This window comes from Cotesia glomerata, linkage group LG5, assembly GCF_020080835.1.
Source record: "Cotesia glomerata isolate CgM1 linkage group LG5, MPM_Cglom_v2.3, whole genome shotgun sequence".
Lineage (NCBI taxonomy): Eukaryota > Metazoa > Arthropoda > Insecta > Hymenoptera > Braconidae > Cotesia > Cotesia glomerata.
Window position 1 is genome coordinate 4,024,020 of NC_058162.1, and position 17,983 is coordinate 4,042,002.

Below are 17,983 nucleotides of genomic sequence, written 5' to 3' on the forward strand. Positions count from 1 at the left end.
AAAAAACCAAAAACATTAATAATCTAAAAACTATTATTGAGGTTTAAAATGTAATCATCTTATCAAGTAAGTTTTTTTATATAAAAAATAACAATGTTTTTTTTTAAAACTATGTAAAAATTTAGAATATTAATTGTAAAAAATTGTAAAAATTGCAGTCGACGTTGGATATATGTAAAATAATTGTATTAAATATTAATTGAATAAATGTCTGATGATGCCTGTAAGGATAACAGGCAAAATATCGCAAACTATAAATAAATTAAAACCAGTCATCAGGGAAAAAAACCCATCTAAAAACTTAATAATTATTATTATTTTTTTAAATTGACAGACATTATGAAGACATTTATTCAATTCAGATTTATAGTATTATTTTTATTTATTATAATTATGTTACAGTTTTTTTATTGTATTTTTTAACCTGTATTAACATTTATGTAACTTTTGTTTGTGGAAAAAAAAAGGTAAAAAGACCGTACCAGAGTTTTATTATAAGTCTTAGTTCGTAGTGGGGATCACCACATCACCAGGGTATATTACACAGTGAGACTCGACCAACCGCGGCGTTGAGAGAACTGAGAAAGAGAGTAACAAAGAAACATGACAACTAGACTCTACACTAGGTACGGACCGGTATCAACATGAATGGTCAAAGTGGATGAAAGAAGACACGAATATTTAAATATTTCAGAGTAAACTCGAGATAACTAAACATGGAGAAGAGAGATGCAATGAGGCTTTAAACTTTGCTTGTGTTGTTAAGCACCATCCCGAAAAAGCCCGAAATTCAACGAAGTTCTGGAGGGATACTTGGCGCGCAATGCGTTGAGCCCGCCGAGTAAGAGTAAGTAGAGGTGAAGAATATAATTTCCAAGTATGTGTTTACAAGCTAAGGGCTAGGTACCTATAAGTAGTACATAGAAAACTAGAGTACAGGGAATTTATATATGTATGCCATTTAATTGGGAAAATTAACGATAGTAAAATTAGCCATAATAATAAAGTTAGCCGACATTTAAAAATTTGTAAGATTTTTTTTAGTAAAAAAATTAAAAAAAATTTTCATTTGTAAAACACTTTAAAAACTGTAAGTGCAATTTTAAAAAAATATTTTTTGTTCTAATTTAATTATTAAAAAAAAATCAAAAAATTAAAAACTTTGGCTAACTTTAGTATTATAGTTAGCTGACATTTTTTATTTTTTTATTTTACTTAATTTATTAAATTATAACTAAAAAATATTTTTAAAAAATTGCACCTATAGTTTTTGAAGTTTTTAACAAATGAAAAAATTTTTTTTTATTTTTTTGTAATAGTTTTTTAATAATAAAAATTTTTAGATTTCGGCTAACTTTATTTTCATAAATTAGCCGACGTTCAACAATTTTTGACTTTTGTTTATTAATTAAATTATAACTATAAAAATTTTTTTTAAATTGCATGGATAATTTTTGGAATTTTCTACATGTGAAATTTTTTTGAAATAATTTTTTAATAAATTAAGTTACTAAAATTTTCAAATGTAGACTAATTTAATTTTCATAAAAAATTAGCCATTTAAAAAATTTTAGAATTTTTTTTTATTGAAAAATTCATTACAAAAAAGTAAAAAAAAAATTTTTATTTGTAAAAAAAAAAAAAACTTGAAACTCTGTAAGTGCAATTTAAAAAAAATATTTTTTTGTTCTAATTTAATTATTGAAAGAAAATCAAAAAATTAAAAATGTTGGCTAACTTTTGTACTAGAGAGTGACGAATGGTATATGCAAGTGCACCATGTGCTGACTAGAACTCACTCTTCACCCCATGCTATATGCATGCCAGCAAATTGTTCAATTTTTATCTATTATACCCTACCGGGTATCTATTATACATGCCTTGGTCCTAAGTATTACGTTTTATATAATATATATAATACAATTTAACGATCGGTTGATTAAAATAAAAATAGTGAGTAATAAGTATATACTCCGGGCACTATTATATCAATTCTTCTAATAACTTTGCGTAATGCGCTTTAATATTTAAACCCTCAATAAAATATTTAATTTATGCAATTTAAGGTTCAAGTTAATAACAAAAAAAATGTTTATTTAAATGTAACTCATTACACATTCACAGAAGAAAAAACTTCTTGCACCAAGAAAATTTTAAGGAAGACAAAAGTTATTTTGGAGCAAGAAGAAATTTTCTTGGCTTTCCTTAATATTTTTTTGAACCAAGAAAATTTACCCACCAGTCAAGATTTTTTTTTTTTTCAGTTTAGCCTTAAATCATTTCTTCTTTCTAGTTATTAATTAACTTTATTAATTTATAGTATTTAAGTATAGAAACTCTGGTTTACATATAATCAATCGTATTTTATATTTATGTACTCAAACTCTGTCTCAATCTCCAACCATGTACTAATTGAGTAACCCTATTATTGGCCCTTTGGGCAGTTGGGTTTAAATAAAGGCAATAAATAAATAAATAAGAATAAAAACTAAGCTGCATTGGTCTAAAACAGATGGAAAACAACCGTGCTATTATTAAAATACTATTTTTAGATGAAATTAGTAAAAAAAAATTAGCCTCCAAGGGTTTTTAGTCTCACTTGCGGAATAATACGGCTCTAAAGTAGATTATTTAAATTAGCTTCATTTTTTGGAGTTTGTTTATTTTTATTTCTAAGCTATGTTCATAGCAGTGCTCTTTTTTTAATTTTTCATGTACTAGCTCCTTACACGACGTTTCAGTTGAATAGTTGACACTGCCAAGTATTTATTTATAATCATATAAATTCTTCGTTAACGTTTCTGTTAATAGTTGCCATGTACTAATAGCGTTTGCAATACGTTTTTTTTTCAGTCTACAACTCTATTTCTTAGTAATTCTGGATTAATATGATGAAGGGATTAATTATGGGTTGAAAGAGTAGTTTGAAGATATATTTAAAAAAAGTTAAAAAAATTTTTTAAGCCAAAAAAAAGTAAAAAGTAAAATATATGTTTTCTATAATATTGATTTTTTAATTAATTAATTCGAAAAAGTAAAGAATAATTTATTAATATTTAAAAATGATTTTTTGATATTTTGCATAAAAAATGAATTGTATTATTGATTTATTTGAGAAATTTTAATTGTATTTTAATTTCCCAGGAAAGGAAAAAAAAATCTTTTGAAATTATACAAAACTTTTTAAATCGTATCAACTTTTTTTTTATGTACTGGATGGTAAGAATTCTTTCGGAATTTTGGAGTTTAAATTGAAAAAAAATTTACCAAGCAAATTTTTGAACTTTCAAAAAAATATTTTTAAATCTAATTTTATTTACTCATTTAAATCTTGTAAGATTAAAAATATCTATAAGTATGACAAACAATACTTAGAATTAACAAGTAATTTAATTCTTAATGCAAACAAGCAATTAGTGAATATGTAATATTACACATTTTACTTTAAACATAATATTTAGCTTTAAGTTAATAATATGTAGACTATTATAAAAATTATCTAAAGGGGAGCTTATTTACCGATTAATTCACTAAAACAAACAATTATTATTAATATACATACTGTTGACAAAATTTTGTTATAAAAATTTTTAGCGTCTTACTGACAATTTTTACTTGTTTTAAAAAATTAATTACATTGAAAAATTCTTTTTTATTTTACAATTGTTTTAGTTTTTTATTATTTTATTTTATAATAAAATTTTTCACAGGATTTAATAAAATAAAATGTGAATAAAAACTGTATAAAGGATAAATTATAAATTCATTAAGGGCAAAGAAATAAAGTAAGTACATATGTACATACGTGTACCCTGTTTATGACTCAAGAACTTGAAGCAGATGTCCCATTTTACAAGCAATTATTGAGGCTAAATGAAACCACCAAGTATAATTGCATACATAGATATTTAAATATTAATTATTTTAAAATAAAAAAATTTTGGAGTGTAAATTTTCTTGGTTCAAAAAAATATTAAAGATTGAAAATTTTTTTAATGAAAAAGTTTCTTGAGCGAAGAAAATTTCTTGCTCCAAAAAAATTTTTGTCTTTAAAATTTTCTTTTTTAAAATATCTATTATAAAAATTTTATAGATAGTGTCTTAGTTTATCTAAAATTCGTCATCTCTGTAAATAAAAATAAAAAGTTAAGCGGAAGAATAAGTTAAATTTGTAGGGGATTTTACCGATCATTAATATTTAAACGTTATTTAACCAGCTTACAAAATAAACACATTATTTAACGTAGTTTACTATAATCTCAAGAAAAAACTAACAGAGAATAAAATCTTTCAGGGAAGAGACGCGAATCGACGAAAGCCGCTGCTCGGGTATGCTTACATTATATTATACGAAACAGTAAAAAAGAATAAAGGTAGGCGTTAAATGTTAAGAGCAAAAGAGACTGACAACTGTGTGGAATTTCTGTATGCCGTTACAAACGCCACACGAAAAATAAAGACGACTTTAGTGTATTGTATCGAAAAATAAGTACTTGTGGTTTAATATTATTTTTAACTAATTTCAATGAAAATTTATTCAATTTTTAGATTAAAAATAAATTAAATACTCCAAAATGAAGATATGAAGCTACAAAAATTTATAATTTAATCATTAACAATAAATCCATAAATTAAATGAAATAAAATATTTTTTCAGCGATAAATTAGAAAAAAATAATTATGTAAGTATTGTAAAAAATTTTAGCAATAGTTTTTTTCTCGTTAAAATATTTATTGTATATTTCACCCTTAAAGAAGCTATATCCGGACTCGAGATTTCATTTTAAAGCTCTATAGAGTGCTAGATGGTCGTTCCATGTAAAACTGCATTCTGCAGCTGGTAGCTCATTGACTGACAAGTACCATCTCAAGCTCTTAATCGTTATCATATCACGAGTATCTAGTGGTACATACAATAACATAACACGAAAACTCGGGGTCCCTTTATTCGAACACATAATACATAATATACATGTATGAGCGGGAACCAGCTTAATATAACAGCTTGTCCTTCCGTCCTGCTCTCGGTTGCTATGCGGGATCGGGCCCTGACGTCACTATTTGTATCTCACAAGGGGCAATTTAATATTGATAAGTTGAGAAACGTTAGATTGACGAGTTAATAAACGCAAATTTTATACCACTATCGCATAACACCATAGTCCAATCAATGTTGGAACATAATTGCTTTCTAATAAATTTAAATTTTTGGAGTAGAGTCAAATCAAATTTATAATTGATTAACAATAGAATATAATTAGTTAATTTTACAAATTTTGGAAGGAAACTTTTCAATTTTTGCTTAATTATTTAGTTTTATTTAATGGAAACAATGTAATAAGAAGATCCAAGTTTAATTCTTGGCTTGGTACGATTTCCGAATTTCTTCAAAGATGATATTTGCTTTCAATAAGTGAAAACAAATGCATTGTTCAATTTAAGTTCAATCACTAATTCAGCAATTTAAAAAATATAAAAAATGGTAACTTTGGCAATCAAAATAATAATTAACTAGTAATCTTGCAGTCACTATGTAACTGCCGTGACTTGTGAACTATAAATAAATAAAATTTTGCTTTATTAAATAATGACTTTGGTTAATTTGCCCTGTTATTTTTTAACTATTGACATTTTGAAAGATATAAGCTCATCCCGATGTTACACTCATCAAGAGCTTTCATTTGAGTACCCACATGCATTTTTTATATATTTTTCATATATACATATATATAATATATATAAATATATGAAAAATAGATGTGGGTACTCAAATGAAAGGTCTCAATGAGTGTAACATCGGGATGAGCTTATATTTTTAAAAATGTCAATAGTTCACAAGATATAAGGTCGTTTCTTAATTACGTTAAACTGCACTGTATTTTCTTAACTATTGACATTTTTAAAGATATAAGCTCATCCCGATGTTACACTCATCAAGAGCTTTTATTTGAGTACCCACATGCATTTTGATATATTTTTCATATATACATATATATATAATATATATAAATATATAAAAAATTGATGTGGGTACTCAAACGAAAGGACTCGATGAGTGTAACATCGGGATGAAGTTATATTTTTAAAAATGTCAATAGTTTACAAGATACAAGGTCGTTTCTTAATTACGTTAAACTGCACTGTATTTTCTTAACTATTGACATTTTTAAAGATATAAGCTCATCCCGATGTTACACTCATCAAGAGCTTTTATTTGAGTACCCACATGCATTTTGATATATTTTTCATATATACATATATATAATATATATAAATATATAAAAAATTGATGTGGGTACTCAAACGAAAGGTCTCGATGAGTGTAAAATCGGGATAAACTTATATTTTTAAAAATGTCAATAGTTTACAAGATACAAGGTCGTTTCTTAATTATGTTGAACTGCACTGTACTTTCTTGACATTTTTAAAGATATAAGCTCATCTTGATGTTACACTCATCAAGAGCTTTCATTTGAGTACCCATATACATTTTTGATATATTTTTCATATATATATATATAAATATATGAAAAATTGATGTGGGTACTCAAATAAAAGGTCTCGATGAGTGTAACATCGGAATGAGCTTATATTTTTAAAATGTCAATAGTTCATAAGATACAAGGTTGTTTCTTAATTAAACTACACTGTACTTTCTTAACTATTGACATTTTTAAAGATATAAGCTCATCCCGATGTTACACTCATCAAGAGCTTTCATTTGAGTACCCACATGGATTTTGATATATTTTTCATATATATATATATATATGAAAAATTGATGTGGGTACTCAAATGAAAGGTCTCGATGAGTGTAACATCGAAATGAGCTTATATCTTTAAAAATGTCAATAGTTGACAAAATACAAGGTAATTTCTTAATTATGTATCTAGAGACAAAGCATTTAAAAATGCAGTCTAAATACTTATCATCATAAATTGACTATTGGTGAGAATGATATGAAACCTTGAAAAGGCACAACTCTAGGTCAAGACCTTTCTAATGATACCAAATTTAACCATAAAAACCTATTTTATCATATAAATACACTCGGCATAAAATTTTGTTCATTCTCTTAATAATATAATAGATAATAAAAAAATTTTACATTTTTCGATCTTATTTCTGGAGCGTTATAGCCTTCGGCTTAAACATTAGTACCGAAATTTCAGCGACAAAAATAATAACAATGACAATATGTATAAATACATTTGCTAAAGCAAATAATAATAAAAAATTTGGACATTTTATATGCGTGAGATTTAAGATAGATAGGGTTGCCCTGGCCCTGATATTCTTGTTAAGGAAAGTTGAACCATCTTTGGGTTATTCTATACGTCCTGATGCTACTTTTTGCCGGGACATCAGATACATACACTGAAAAATAAGCCAGGTTTCTCGAAAACATAATAATTAATATAAATAAGTATTCATTCTTTTTTAAGAATATAAATTATATAAACATCTATACTAATAAATAGAGAGCCGGTTTTTTTTTGTCCGGTTATACTGCGAAAACTACTGAACCGATTGGAATAATACTTATACCATAAGATTCAGCGTGTTTCGAAGAAGGTTTTAGTATATGATATGGTGGTGATTACTTATCCGGAACCTATATATTTTGACTTAGAAGTAATGAATTTTTATTGTAACTAAATTTATTCTATTCTATTGTCGTTTGTTTAAAATAAATTTTTTAATTCTATTGGTTATGTTTATATACTAGGCAGATTTCTTCACTTATGAGGCCTGCAATTTCTTTAACTGAAACTTTCAATGCTTATTACAATTTTTTTTTTTCATATCAATTATTATTCATTTTTGTAAGAAAAACGCGGGAATGTTATAATGATTGGACATTGAAAGTTACAATGAATATTAGCTAGAATAATTACATGGATAAAAGGTGGATGCCAATTCGATAGAATTGGGAATCCGTGCAAGTCAAACCAATACTCCAATTAAATTTCAAGTCGAGATCTAAAAATGCAATTCTATAAAGCGCCCAGCGGAGCGGGCGAGTAACAGCTAGTAGTAATATATATAATCTTAAATTTTTTTAGCTGGTTTATCCCTTAGTGATGCAAGATGGCTCGAAATAAAAGAATGAACCAGACAGAAATTTCTTTGGTAAAGTTTACTTATGTATACCCAGACATTTACAGCATTTGTGTGACACAGCTGCTCGGATATGCACGCGCCATCCTCATCCTGCACTATTTTCCAAGGTTTTTCACCGTCAACTCCCTCTCTTTTATTATACTTATCTAGAATGAATGAATGATGATGCGTGATCTACTCGACAGACTACCAAAGTACAGTCAGAGCCGACCGATGCATCCATCAATACTTTCCAGAATGGAGTATCCAAGTAAATAGTTTAAGATATGATGTTTTCTATATAATATGGAAATGGAAAGAACTGAAGTGAAGGCTGGTGTGCATTCATCGCATGCCACGTGCCTTGCCACCTGTTTCATCTAGGCGCTCAATACAACGCCGAGCAAGAGAAACGATGTGAAAAAAAAAAGAAAAAAAATTTAAACAGCCGGTACACCCGTAGAATATGTCGGTATCGAGAGCTACCTGGAGATACCTAACACGGCTAAATACCTTACTGTCACTTTCTATTTTATTTTAATAATATATCAAGACGAAAAAAATTTTTTTTTGCAGAATTCTAGAGGAAAATTTCACTTTTCATTTGTTTAGTTAATTACAGTACGTTCGAAGGAGCTACAGCTTGAATTTTTTAGATTACTATTTATAAATAATTTTTTATTTATAATCGCTAAATACAATTATGTTACTTGGGGTTTTTTACAACAGATCTTCGGTACTTTTCTGTAAAGTACAAGATGGTCATTAAAAACCTGATGATTTTTAAGAAACAAAAGGTTATAAGGATAATTTCTAAAAAAATTAGATTCATGAATAAAAAAAGAATTATAAATGCTATTTTTTAAAAATTTTTTTCTTAGGTCTAATATATTTCTTAAATGGAACTACCGAATAGTAAGAATTTTGTTATCTCTAATGTTATAATTGTGAATTATAAAATATTAATTAGTAAAAATATGTAAATCGCTTTGAATTTGTTACTCCTCAAATAATTATTACTAACAACCTTGCAGTCACTATGTGACTGCCGGGACTTGTGAACTAAAAAAAATTAAAATTTTGCTTTATTAAACAATGACTTTTGTTAAATTGCACTATATTTTCTTAAATATTGACGTTTTTAAAGATATAAGCTCATCCCCATGTTACACTCATCAAGAGCTTTCATTTGAGTACCCACATACATTTTTGATATATTTTTCATATATACATATATTATATAATATATATAAATATATGAAAAATTGATGTGGGCACTCAAATGAAAGGTCTTGATGAGTGTAACATCAGGATAAGCTTATAGCTTTAAAAATGTCAATACTTCACACGATACAAGGTAATTTCTTAATTATGTTAAATTGCACTGTACTTTTTTAAATATTGACTTTATTAAAGATATAAGCTCATCCCGATGTTACACTCATCAAGAGCTTTCATTTAAGTACCCACATACATTTTTGATATATTTTTCATATATACATATATATAATATATATAAATATATGAAAAATTGATGTGGGTACTCAAATGAAAGGTCTTGATGAGTGTAACATCAGGATGAACTTATAGCTTTAAAAATGTCAATACTTCACACGATACAAGGTAATTTCTTAATTATGTTAAATTGCACTGTACTTTTTTAAATATTGACTTTATTAAAGATATAAGCTCATCCTGATGTTACTCTCATCAAGAGCTTTCATTTGAGTACCCACATGCATTTTTAATATATTTTTCATATATACATATATATAATATATATAAATATATGAAAAATTGATGTGGCTACTTAAATGAAAGGTATTGATGAGTGTATTGACGGAGTGAGCTTATATCTTTCAAAATGTCAATAGTTCACAAGATACAAGGTCATTTCTTAATTATGTACCTAGAAATAGAGCATTTTTGAATGCAGCCTAAATACTTATTATAGTAAATTTATTATCGGTAAAAATGATATGAAATTTTCAAAAGGCACAAATTCAAATTAAGATAAAAAAATTATAATTAGAATTGTAATTTATAACTATGTAATTATTAATTTTCGAATGAAATTCCTTAAATTATAAGGAATCTAATATTTAATATTTTAAGAAATTTAACATTTATTATAAGCTATAAAATTAGAAACAAAACGCATTTATTATTACAATTCATTTTCGAACGTAAGATTAAATATTTGTTTTGAATTCTTTTAGAATTTTACAACCAAATTGTTTTTAAAAGGTTTAAAACAGAACAAGTAGAAATAAAAAAAGTTTTTTTTTTAATTTTTTCAAAATTTAAGAAAAACATTTTCTGAGTTTAAAACTAGTTATAGCTTGAAAAAATGTCTTTTAGTCACAAACTTATATAGTTCTAACCCCTTTATTAATTTTTAATGACATTAAATTTAGCTGTCATTTCACAATTTTTAAAATTTTCTTTAATAAATAAATTATGGCAAAAAAAAATTATTAAAAAAATGGATTTGTAGAAATTTTAATAAATTAAAAATGCAATTTTTTAAAAATAATTCTTTAGAATAAATTTTTTCGTTAAAAAAAAATTAAAAAATTGTCAAGTGACTGCTAACTTTAATGTCATTAATTTTTAAATTTAAATATTTACTCACTATTTTTAGCGTAAATTAAAAAAATACCAAAATTCTTAAAACTTACTTGAACAAAGATGGGTTTGCAGAATTGATTGCTAGAAAATTATGTGATTTGGCCATTACTCAGTATAATTTCAATTGCGCATTATTGCTCACTTGGTAAAAATAAACGGTTATATTCTGTAATTGTTGCAGTTTAACAATACAAAAATTTTAATTCAAAATCATTTCGAATACCTTGAAATTAGTAATTGACTTCCTTCATAATAAAATAATTGATTATGAATATTACTGACACTAAAAGACAATAATATAACATATACATTAATAATTCGTTCACACATAAGTAGCTTATGCAGTAAGTGTCAACATACGTGCACATATGTCAAATGTAATTTATGACATAAATTGATGATTAATTTCACCATTTATAGTTATTGCGCAGTTTTATTTAAAATTGAAAAAAAAAAGAATTTTTAGTTTGAAAATAAAAAAATTTCAATTTTTGAATTTATTAAAAAAGTAGCGAGCAAATAAAAATAAATTTCCGCAAATTTTATTAGCAAATAATAAGTTAAAAAAAAAGTAAATAAAATTCTATAGCAAATCAAATAAATAAATAAGTAAATTAAAAAAAAAATATGAAAATTAATTCAGCAGATATTTAATAATTTTAACAAATAAATTATGTTCAAAGAAAATGGGAAAAAAAAATTGACATTTAGAAAATTAAAAAAATAAAAAATCCAATTTTTTAGAAATATTTTTTTGGAGCAAATTTGTAATTAAAAAAAATTTTTAAATGTCAATCGACTGCTAACTTTAATATGAAAATTAATTTAGAAGATATTTAATCATTTTTAGAACTTTTGTTAACAAATAAATAATGGCAAAAAAAAATAGACATCTAGAAATTGAAAAAAATAAAAAATGCAATTTTTTTTAAATAATTTTTTATAGTTAATTTAATTGTTAAATAAAATAAAAAATTTGTCAAGTGAAAGCTAACTTTAATGTCACAAAAAAATATTAGCTTTGTCTTGTAATTTTACTGAAAATGATATAATACTGAAGTTAGCCGTCAGCTGTCAATTTTAAAAATGTTTCTAACAAAATAAATAACAATAAAAAAAAATGCTTCTAAAAATTTTCACTTGTAATTTTTATTAATTTTCACACTTGGAATTTTTTAATTATATTTTTTTAATAATAATTTAATTGTTATAAAATTCTAAAAAAATTTTTAATGTCTGTCAACTTCAGTGTCAGAAAATGATTCATTTTTATTTCTCTACTAAATTTTTATCGTACAATTTTAAGTTAGGTTAAGTTAAATTCCCGCCAAAAGCTCCTCTACATAACAAAACAAATCTATGTAAATATGTCAAGTATAATTTAAAACTTAAAAATTATTTAAATAAAATAGTGCATTAAATTTTTTAATTAATAAAATTATTGTGAAATTAAATTATAATTTGTTTGGTTAAACAACAATAACAATGAGGTTTCGTTGTAAAATGATAGATGCGGTAGCAATGCGAGATTTTACAAGTAAATATAACCTATTTTATGTCAAATAAATATTAATATTTATTAAGAATTTAATAATAATGCTTCTATTTTATATGTTTAGATATTGTAACAGCTATCTCAAAAACTGCGAAGCATTGTGTACTCGAATTGACCAACGATCAAATATGTTTCACTGTTCTTGATGATTCCGGTCGTGCACCAACAGTCTGGGTTGAATTGTCGCGGTATCACTTTTTTAACGAGTATTTAATGGTGGGCATAGGCGAGAATAACAACAAAATTTTGTTTGATTTTGATGCACAAATGCTGGCTAAAAGCTTGATGTCACTGAAAGCAACTGCCAGAAGTGTCAAGATGAAACTTACAAATAAACAACATCCCTGTTTGACATTAGAAATTGAATTGCCTTCACTTACGACGGATTCTTGGCAGTGTATTCACGATGTACCGATTAAAATCTTGCCGAAACAAGAGTGGAATGTTTATCAACCACCAACTATACCCGATTTTCACGTAAGATTTAATTTTTTTAATTTGTTATATTTTTTTATTCAATTAAGAATATTTAATAGCAACTACAAATTTATTTATTACTATTTCTTGATTATTTTCAATTTCACAATATAATTAATTGTTTTTTTCTTTGACTTACAAATATTTCTGGGAATAAAACAATTAATATTTAAATTTAAAATTTTTTTATTGTATTTTGAAAGACAAATATCCCAAAATTTTTTTTATCGATTTATAATCTATATTATTAAGAAAATAAAAAAATTTTGTGTTCAGGATAGTCATATGATAAAATCGGTTTTTTTATTGAAATTTAGTGTCATTGCAAAGGTCTTGATTTTAATTTGTACCTTTCTAAGGTTTCATATAATTCTCACCAATAGTCAATTTATATGATAAGTATTTAGGCTGCATTCGAAAATGCTCTATCTCTAGATACACCATTAAGAAATGAACTTTTATCTTGTGAACTATTGACATTTTTAAAGATATAAGCTCATCCCGATGTTACACTCATCAACACCTTTTATTTGAGTACCCTCATCAATTTTTCATATATTTATATATATTATATATATGTATATATGAAAAATATATCAAAAATGCATGTGGGTACTCAAATGAAAGCTCTTGATGAGTGTAACATCGGAGTGAGCTTATATCTTTAAAAATGTCAATATTTAAGAAAGTACAGTGCAATTTAACAAATATCTTGTGAACTATTGACATTTTTCCAAATATAAGCTCACTCCGATGTTACTCTCATCAAGACCTTTCATTTGAGTACCCACATCAATTTTTTTTATATATTTATATATATGTATATATGACAAATATATCAAAAATGCATGTGGGTACTCAAATGAAAGATCTTGATGAGTATAACGTCAAAATGAGCTTATATCTTTAAAAATGTCAATATTTAAAAAATTACATTGCAATTTAACAAATATCTTATGAACTATTGACCTTTTTGAAGATATAAGCTCATCTTGATGTTACACTCATCAAGACCTTTCATTTGAGTACCCACATCAATTTTTCATATATTTATATATAAATTATATATATGTATATATGAAAAATATATCAAAAATGCATGTGGGTAGTCAAATGAAAGCTCTTGATGAATGTAACATCAAAATGAGCTTATATCTTTCAAAATGTCAATATTTAAGAAAGTACAGTGCAATTTAACAAATATCTTGTCAACTATTGACATTTATTAAGATCTAAGCTCACTTCGATGTTACACTCATCAAGACCTTTCATTTTAGTACCCACATCAATTTTTCATATATTTATATATATGTATATATGACAAATATATCAAAAATGCATGTGGGTACTCAAATGAAAGCTCTTGATGAGTGTAACATCAAGATGAGCTTATATCTTCAAAAAGGTCAATAGTTAAGACAATACAGTGCAATTTAATAAAAGTCATTATTTAATAAAGCAAAATTTTATTTATTTTTAGTTTACAAGCTTGCTAGTAAAAATAAAATAGAAATTTTTTATTGTCAATATCAATACGAAATTATATCACTATAATAAAAATAATGTTTTCAGATATCGATAGACTTACCACAGCTAAAGTACATAAGAAGTTTCGTTGAACGGATGAAAAACATGTCTCCTCACTTGAGATTAATAGTAAACAACGACGGATTACTTGTATTAAAAGTAGAAACAGACGCAGCAAGTGTTGCGACGCATTTTCAAAATCTCCAAGTATGGAAAGCAGACGAATCAGAAAGAGATAGTGTTACAGCAGCGGTTGACATCAGACGTTTTTTTACAATCCATACTTGGGACGCTATTCACCCTGATTCAGTTAAATGTAACATTATTAATGAGAGGCTAGTATACATACACATTAACTTAGACGATAATATAAAAGTCCATCATTTTATCCCAGCCGTAGCAATTGATTAATACAATTCAAAAATGTTATAAATAATGTCTTAGATTTACAAAAAGAAAAATTATTTATTTTTATAAGAAACATTTCAATAAACTTGAAGACGTGTGTTACAAAATATAATTATTTTAATTGTAAGCTAAATTAAAACTCCTTTCATTCTCTTGTCTAAAATTTTGGTGCATTTGATCAATTTGTTGAATTCTTTGAGCAATAATCGAAGTTCGTTGATCAATCCACTGCAAACTGTTCATATGTGCATTTAAAATTTTGCCAATTTGAACAATTGGATCACTCGAATCTTGAGCGCGATTAGCTTCATTAAGATGTTCAATAATTTCTTTAAGATCTTCAGACATTTGTTTCAACTGAGTGTCTAATTTTTCCGAAAGTCTATAAGTATATTCTCGCTCTGGATCAGAAACTGAAATATTAGCAAGTTCTTTTTCAAGAGGTACTAAACAATCTTGTAATTCTTTTTGTTGTCCTACAACATAATCAAGCTCATGCTCTAATTGTTGTTGTTCAAGTTTAACCTTCTCAACTTGTTGATTCAACGTGACTATTTTTTCTCCATTAGCAATAAGTAATTTGTCCCAAGCGTTAATTTGTGTCGCTTGATTCATAAAAACTTTTTCTTGCTCCTCCAACTCTAAAGTCCACTTATTAATCGATTCTTCTAGCTGGCAGAAATTAATAGCGCCTAATTGCCCGCTACTCGACGAGGAACTTACAGTTGTAGTTGTTCCTAGTGTGGTTTGTGTTGTTCCAGTTGTTTGGGTCGTTTTTGGAGCCACTGCTGCAGCTGAGGTTGTTCCGGGCAATGAAAATCCGCTCAGAGATGAAGTAGTACTTGGTACAGCTGCACCCAGTGGTAGTGATAGTTGAGCTGATGTAGCAGCGGGCAAGCTGGTTGTTGATGGTAAATTAAAGCCTGTTGTAGCACTTGATCCCAAGGTCAGTTTATTTGATAGAGAAACGTTTGGTGCTGGTGTAGATGTTGAAAGAGATCCAAACCCTGGTGCTGAGCTTGAACTTGTCGTGCCAGTGCTTGTTGAGGTAAATACCCTCGTGCCAGTGTCTCCGAGGGTAAATCCTGGAGTTGACCCTAAATTCAATGGACAGGCAGAAAAAATCTTTAAAAAATTGATTTGTTACCAAAGACTAATACCTAATATTTTAATAATAATAATAATAATAAGTGGAATTGTATTTGTAGCTTGTAAGGAAAAATATGTATCGACGGTCTAATTAGCAATTTGTCCAACTCCTTATTTTTTAGAAGGTGATTTTTTAACATTTTGATGTAGCAATAATCCAGTTATAAATTGTTTGAAGAATTCAAACCTAAATATTATATCTCTATTAGATAAAAATGATATTAAATGATTTTTTAAAGTGATAATATAATTTGAACTAATTGTTTTTTTCGTACAAATAGAAGATTCTCTAAAGTGGAGTTAGACAATTTGCTGATTAGAACGTCAATATAATGTCTATAATATTTAACTCTTCTTTCCAAATCCTTTTCCCTCCCTCTTCCCTTCTCCCCTACCGGCCTCTCAAGCCCGATACTGTTTTGATGGTTTTTATTATTTTTTAACTTTTTTTTTCCATCACATATTCACTTATTTAAATTATAGTCACTGTATAGCAGGCATTTTCAAGTTTATAATATTTTTAATATAACTGTTTTTTAGAAAGATGCTTCATATGAAGACCACTAAAATATTTAAATTAAAAAAATTATTAAGTAAGTTTTATAAGGTATTTGTTACTTAATTATGTAAAAAGACTAACAATCAAAATAAATAACCTTTTTTAAACAAAAAAAATCTATATTTAAAAAATAACTTAAAAGTTAAGGGGCACACCTAGTGTGAAATTTTAAAAAAATTGAATTTTTTTTGTTTCATATTTCGATAGGTTATACCTTTAAAAAGAACATACTAAAATTTTTAATCGATATCTCAAATAGTTTTCGAGTAACAGCCATTTTTCTAGAGTAGCCGCTCGGCAGTAAAAATAGGATCATTTTATCTTTAAACGCGTTTTTCTTGAAACAGCATTTTTCGAATTTGCTGCAGTGATTACTCGGAGACAAATGATCCGATCACTATCAAATTTTTTTCTGCATATTCTGTTTATAGTCCTCCACACAATGACCTAACAGTTTTTTGATCTGATCAAAAATCGAATTTTGGCAGGCCAAAAACGACCAAAGTTTTGGGTAAAATTCAACTTTTTTTTTCCTAAAAACGCCGCCATTTTGTTAATTTTTGATATTTTTTTTTGACCGAGGGTCATTGTACAAACAATATCTTCCAGTTCAATGAGGTTTTTTTTTTTTTGCTTTTATCCACGGAGAAAGCCGGAATCACTGCAGCAGTGGAAGACCTTTCTTTTTTTTAGCGCCGCCGGAGATTGCGTGAAACTCGAAAAATATTTAATTTTTGTCTTCAAAAATTTTACTGTGTATTCTTAAAATATGTATAAATATACCCTTAAAATTTTGAAACAATTGATACAGTAGTTTTTTTTTTTTTTTAATTCCAAAAAATCGCTTTTTTTTTAAACTGTCTCACTAGGTGTGCCCCTTAATGGTTTGTAAAACACATAAATGTGATAAAAATAAAACTCTTATTTATCTACCTAAATTCAATGGGGTACTTGTTGTCATCCCAAAAGGAGAAGTTACGTTTGAAGTTGGTGCAGGAGGATTGAATGTTGGCACTGAGGATGGAACCATTGACGGCTGGGTCCTCTGAGTTCCTGGATTTGAGCCAAATGTCAATGTGGTAATTCCCGGGCCAAAATTAGGTTTTTCTTGAGGTTGCGCTGCTGTTAACGGCTGTAATGTCCTTCCTGCATCTCCAGCCCCGAAAAATGTACCAGCTAAAAAAAATAAGTGTTGTTACAAAAATAAATGCTTTTATTTTATTTTATTAAAAAAAAAAAAAAATATTTATTTACCTGGTGGGTTGGCTTGATTTTTTGTTGTATCGAAAAATGAACTCATTGTTGAAAAGTGTTATGATATTGTTGCGTATAACCTCAATCAGTGGAAAAGTTTTTAAATTAACTATAAAAAAGAAGGATATTTCATTTTAATTACTAAGATATCAAGAATAAATATTAATTGTTATTTTTAAAGAGATAGTTTAAGTAATTGCATTGAAATTTATTAAAAATTAAATTTATTTACCTTGATTTTTTATACCGCGCAATTCAGACGTTTGGATCACTCGCTACTGAAGCATGGATTGTATAAAATATAGTATGGTAGTTTTTT

General features: G+C 26.7%; 3 protein-coding genes across 5 annotated transcripts in view; 1 reads left to right on the top strand and 2 right to left on the bottom strand.

The window, feature by feature from the left end:
- Nucleotides 1-10,916, bottom strand: part of LOC123265811 (myb protein) — a 33,903-nt gene extending 22,987 nt beyond the window's left edge. The window contains exon 1 of the mRNA XM_044729727.1: nt 10,786-10,916. Within this exon, the coding sequence (XP_044585662.1) occupies nt 10,786-10,841 (56 nt within the window). The 5' untranslated portion in view covers nt 10,842-10,916. The remainder of the gene's footprint in view (nt 1-10,785) is intronic.
- On the top strand, nt 8,055-14,804 carry LOC123265817 (checkpoint protein HUS1). Of its 2 annotated transcripts, none has more exons than XM_044729735.1 (3): nt 8,055-8,375; nt 12,355-12,767; nt 14,340-14,804. In XM_044729735.1, the coding sequence occupies exons 1-3, from the start codon at nt 8,285-8,287 to the stop codon at nt 14,703-14,705; spliced, it is 870 nt and encodes a 289-aa protein (XP_044585670.1). In that variant the 5' UTR covers nt 8,055-8,284; the 3' UTR covers nt 14,706-14,804. The 2 variants fall into 2 exon arrangements, with proteins under 2 accessions (XP_044585670.1, XP_044585671.1); XM_044729736.1 differs by lacking the exon at nt 8,055-8,375 and adding an exon at nt 12,043-12,272.
- Nucleotides 14,740-17,983, bottom strand: LOC123265814 (nuclear pore glycoprotein p62). 2 transcript variants are annotated; one of them, XM_044729732.1, is made up of 4 exons: nt 17,897-17,983; nt 17,665-17,773; nt 17,344-17,586; nt 14,740-15,799 (listed from the first exon to the last, which is right to left on the bottom strand). In XM_044729732.1, exons 2-4 carry the CDS (start codon nt 17,708-17,710, stop codon nt 14,820-14,822), a joined length of 1,269 nt encoding a protein of 422 aa, XP_044585667.1. In that variant the 5' UTR covers nt 17,711-17,773; nt 17,897-17,983; the 3' UTR covers nt 14,740-14,819. The 2 variants fall into 2 exon arrangements, with proteins under 2 accessions (XP_044585667.1, XP_044585665.1); XM_044729730.1 differs by having other exon boundaries at nt 17,665-17,776.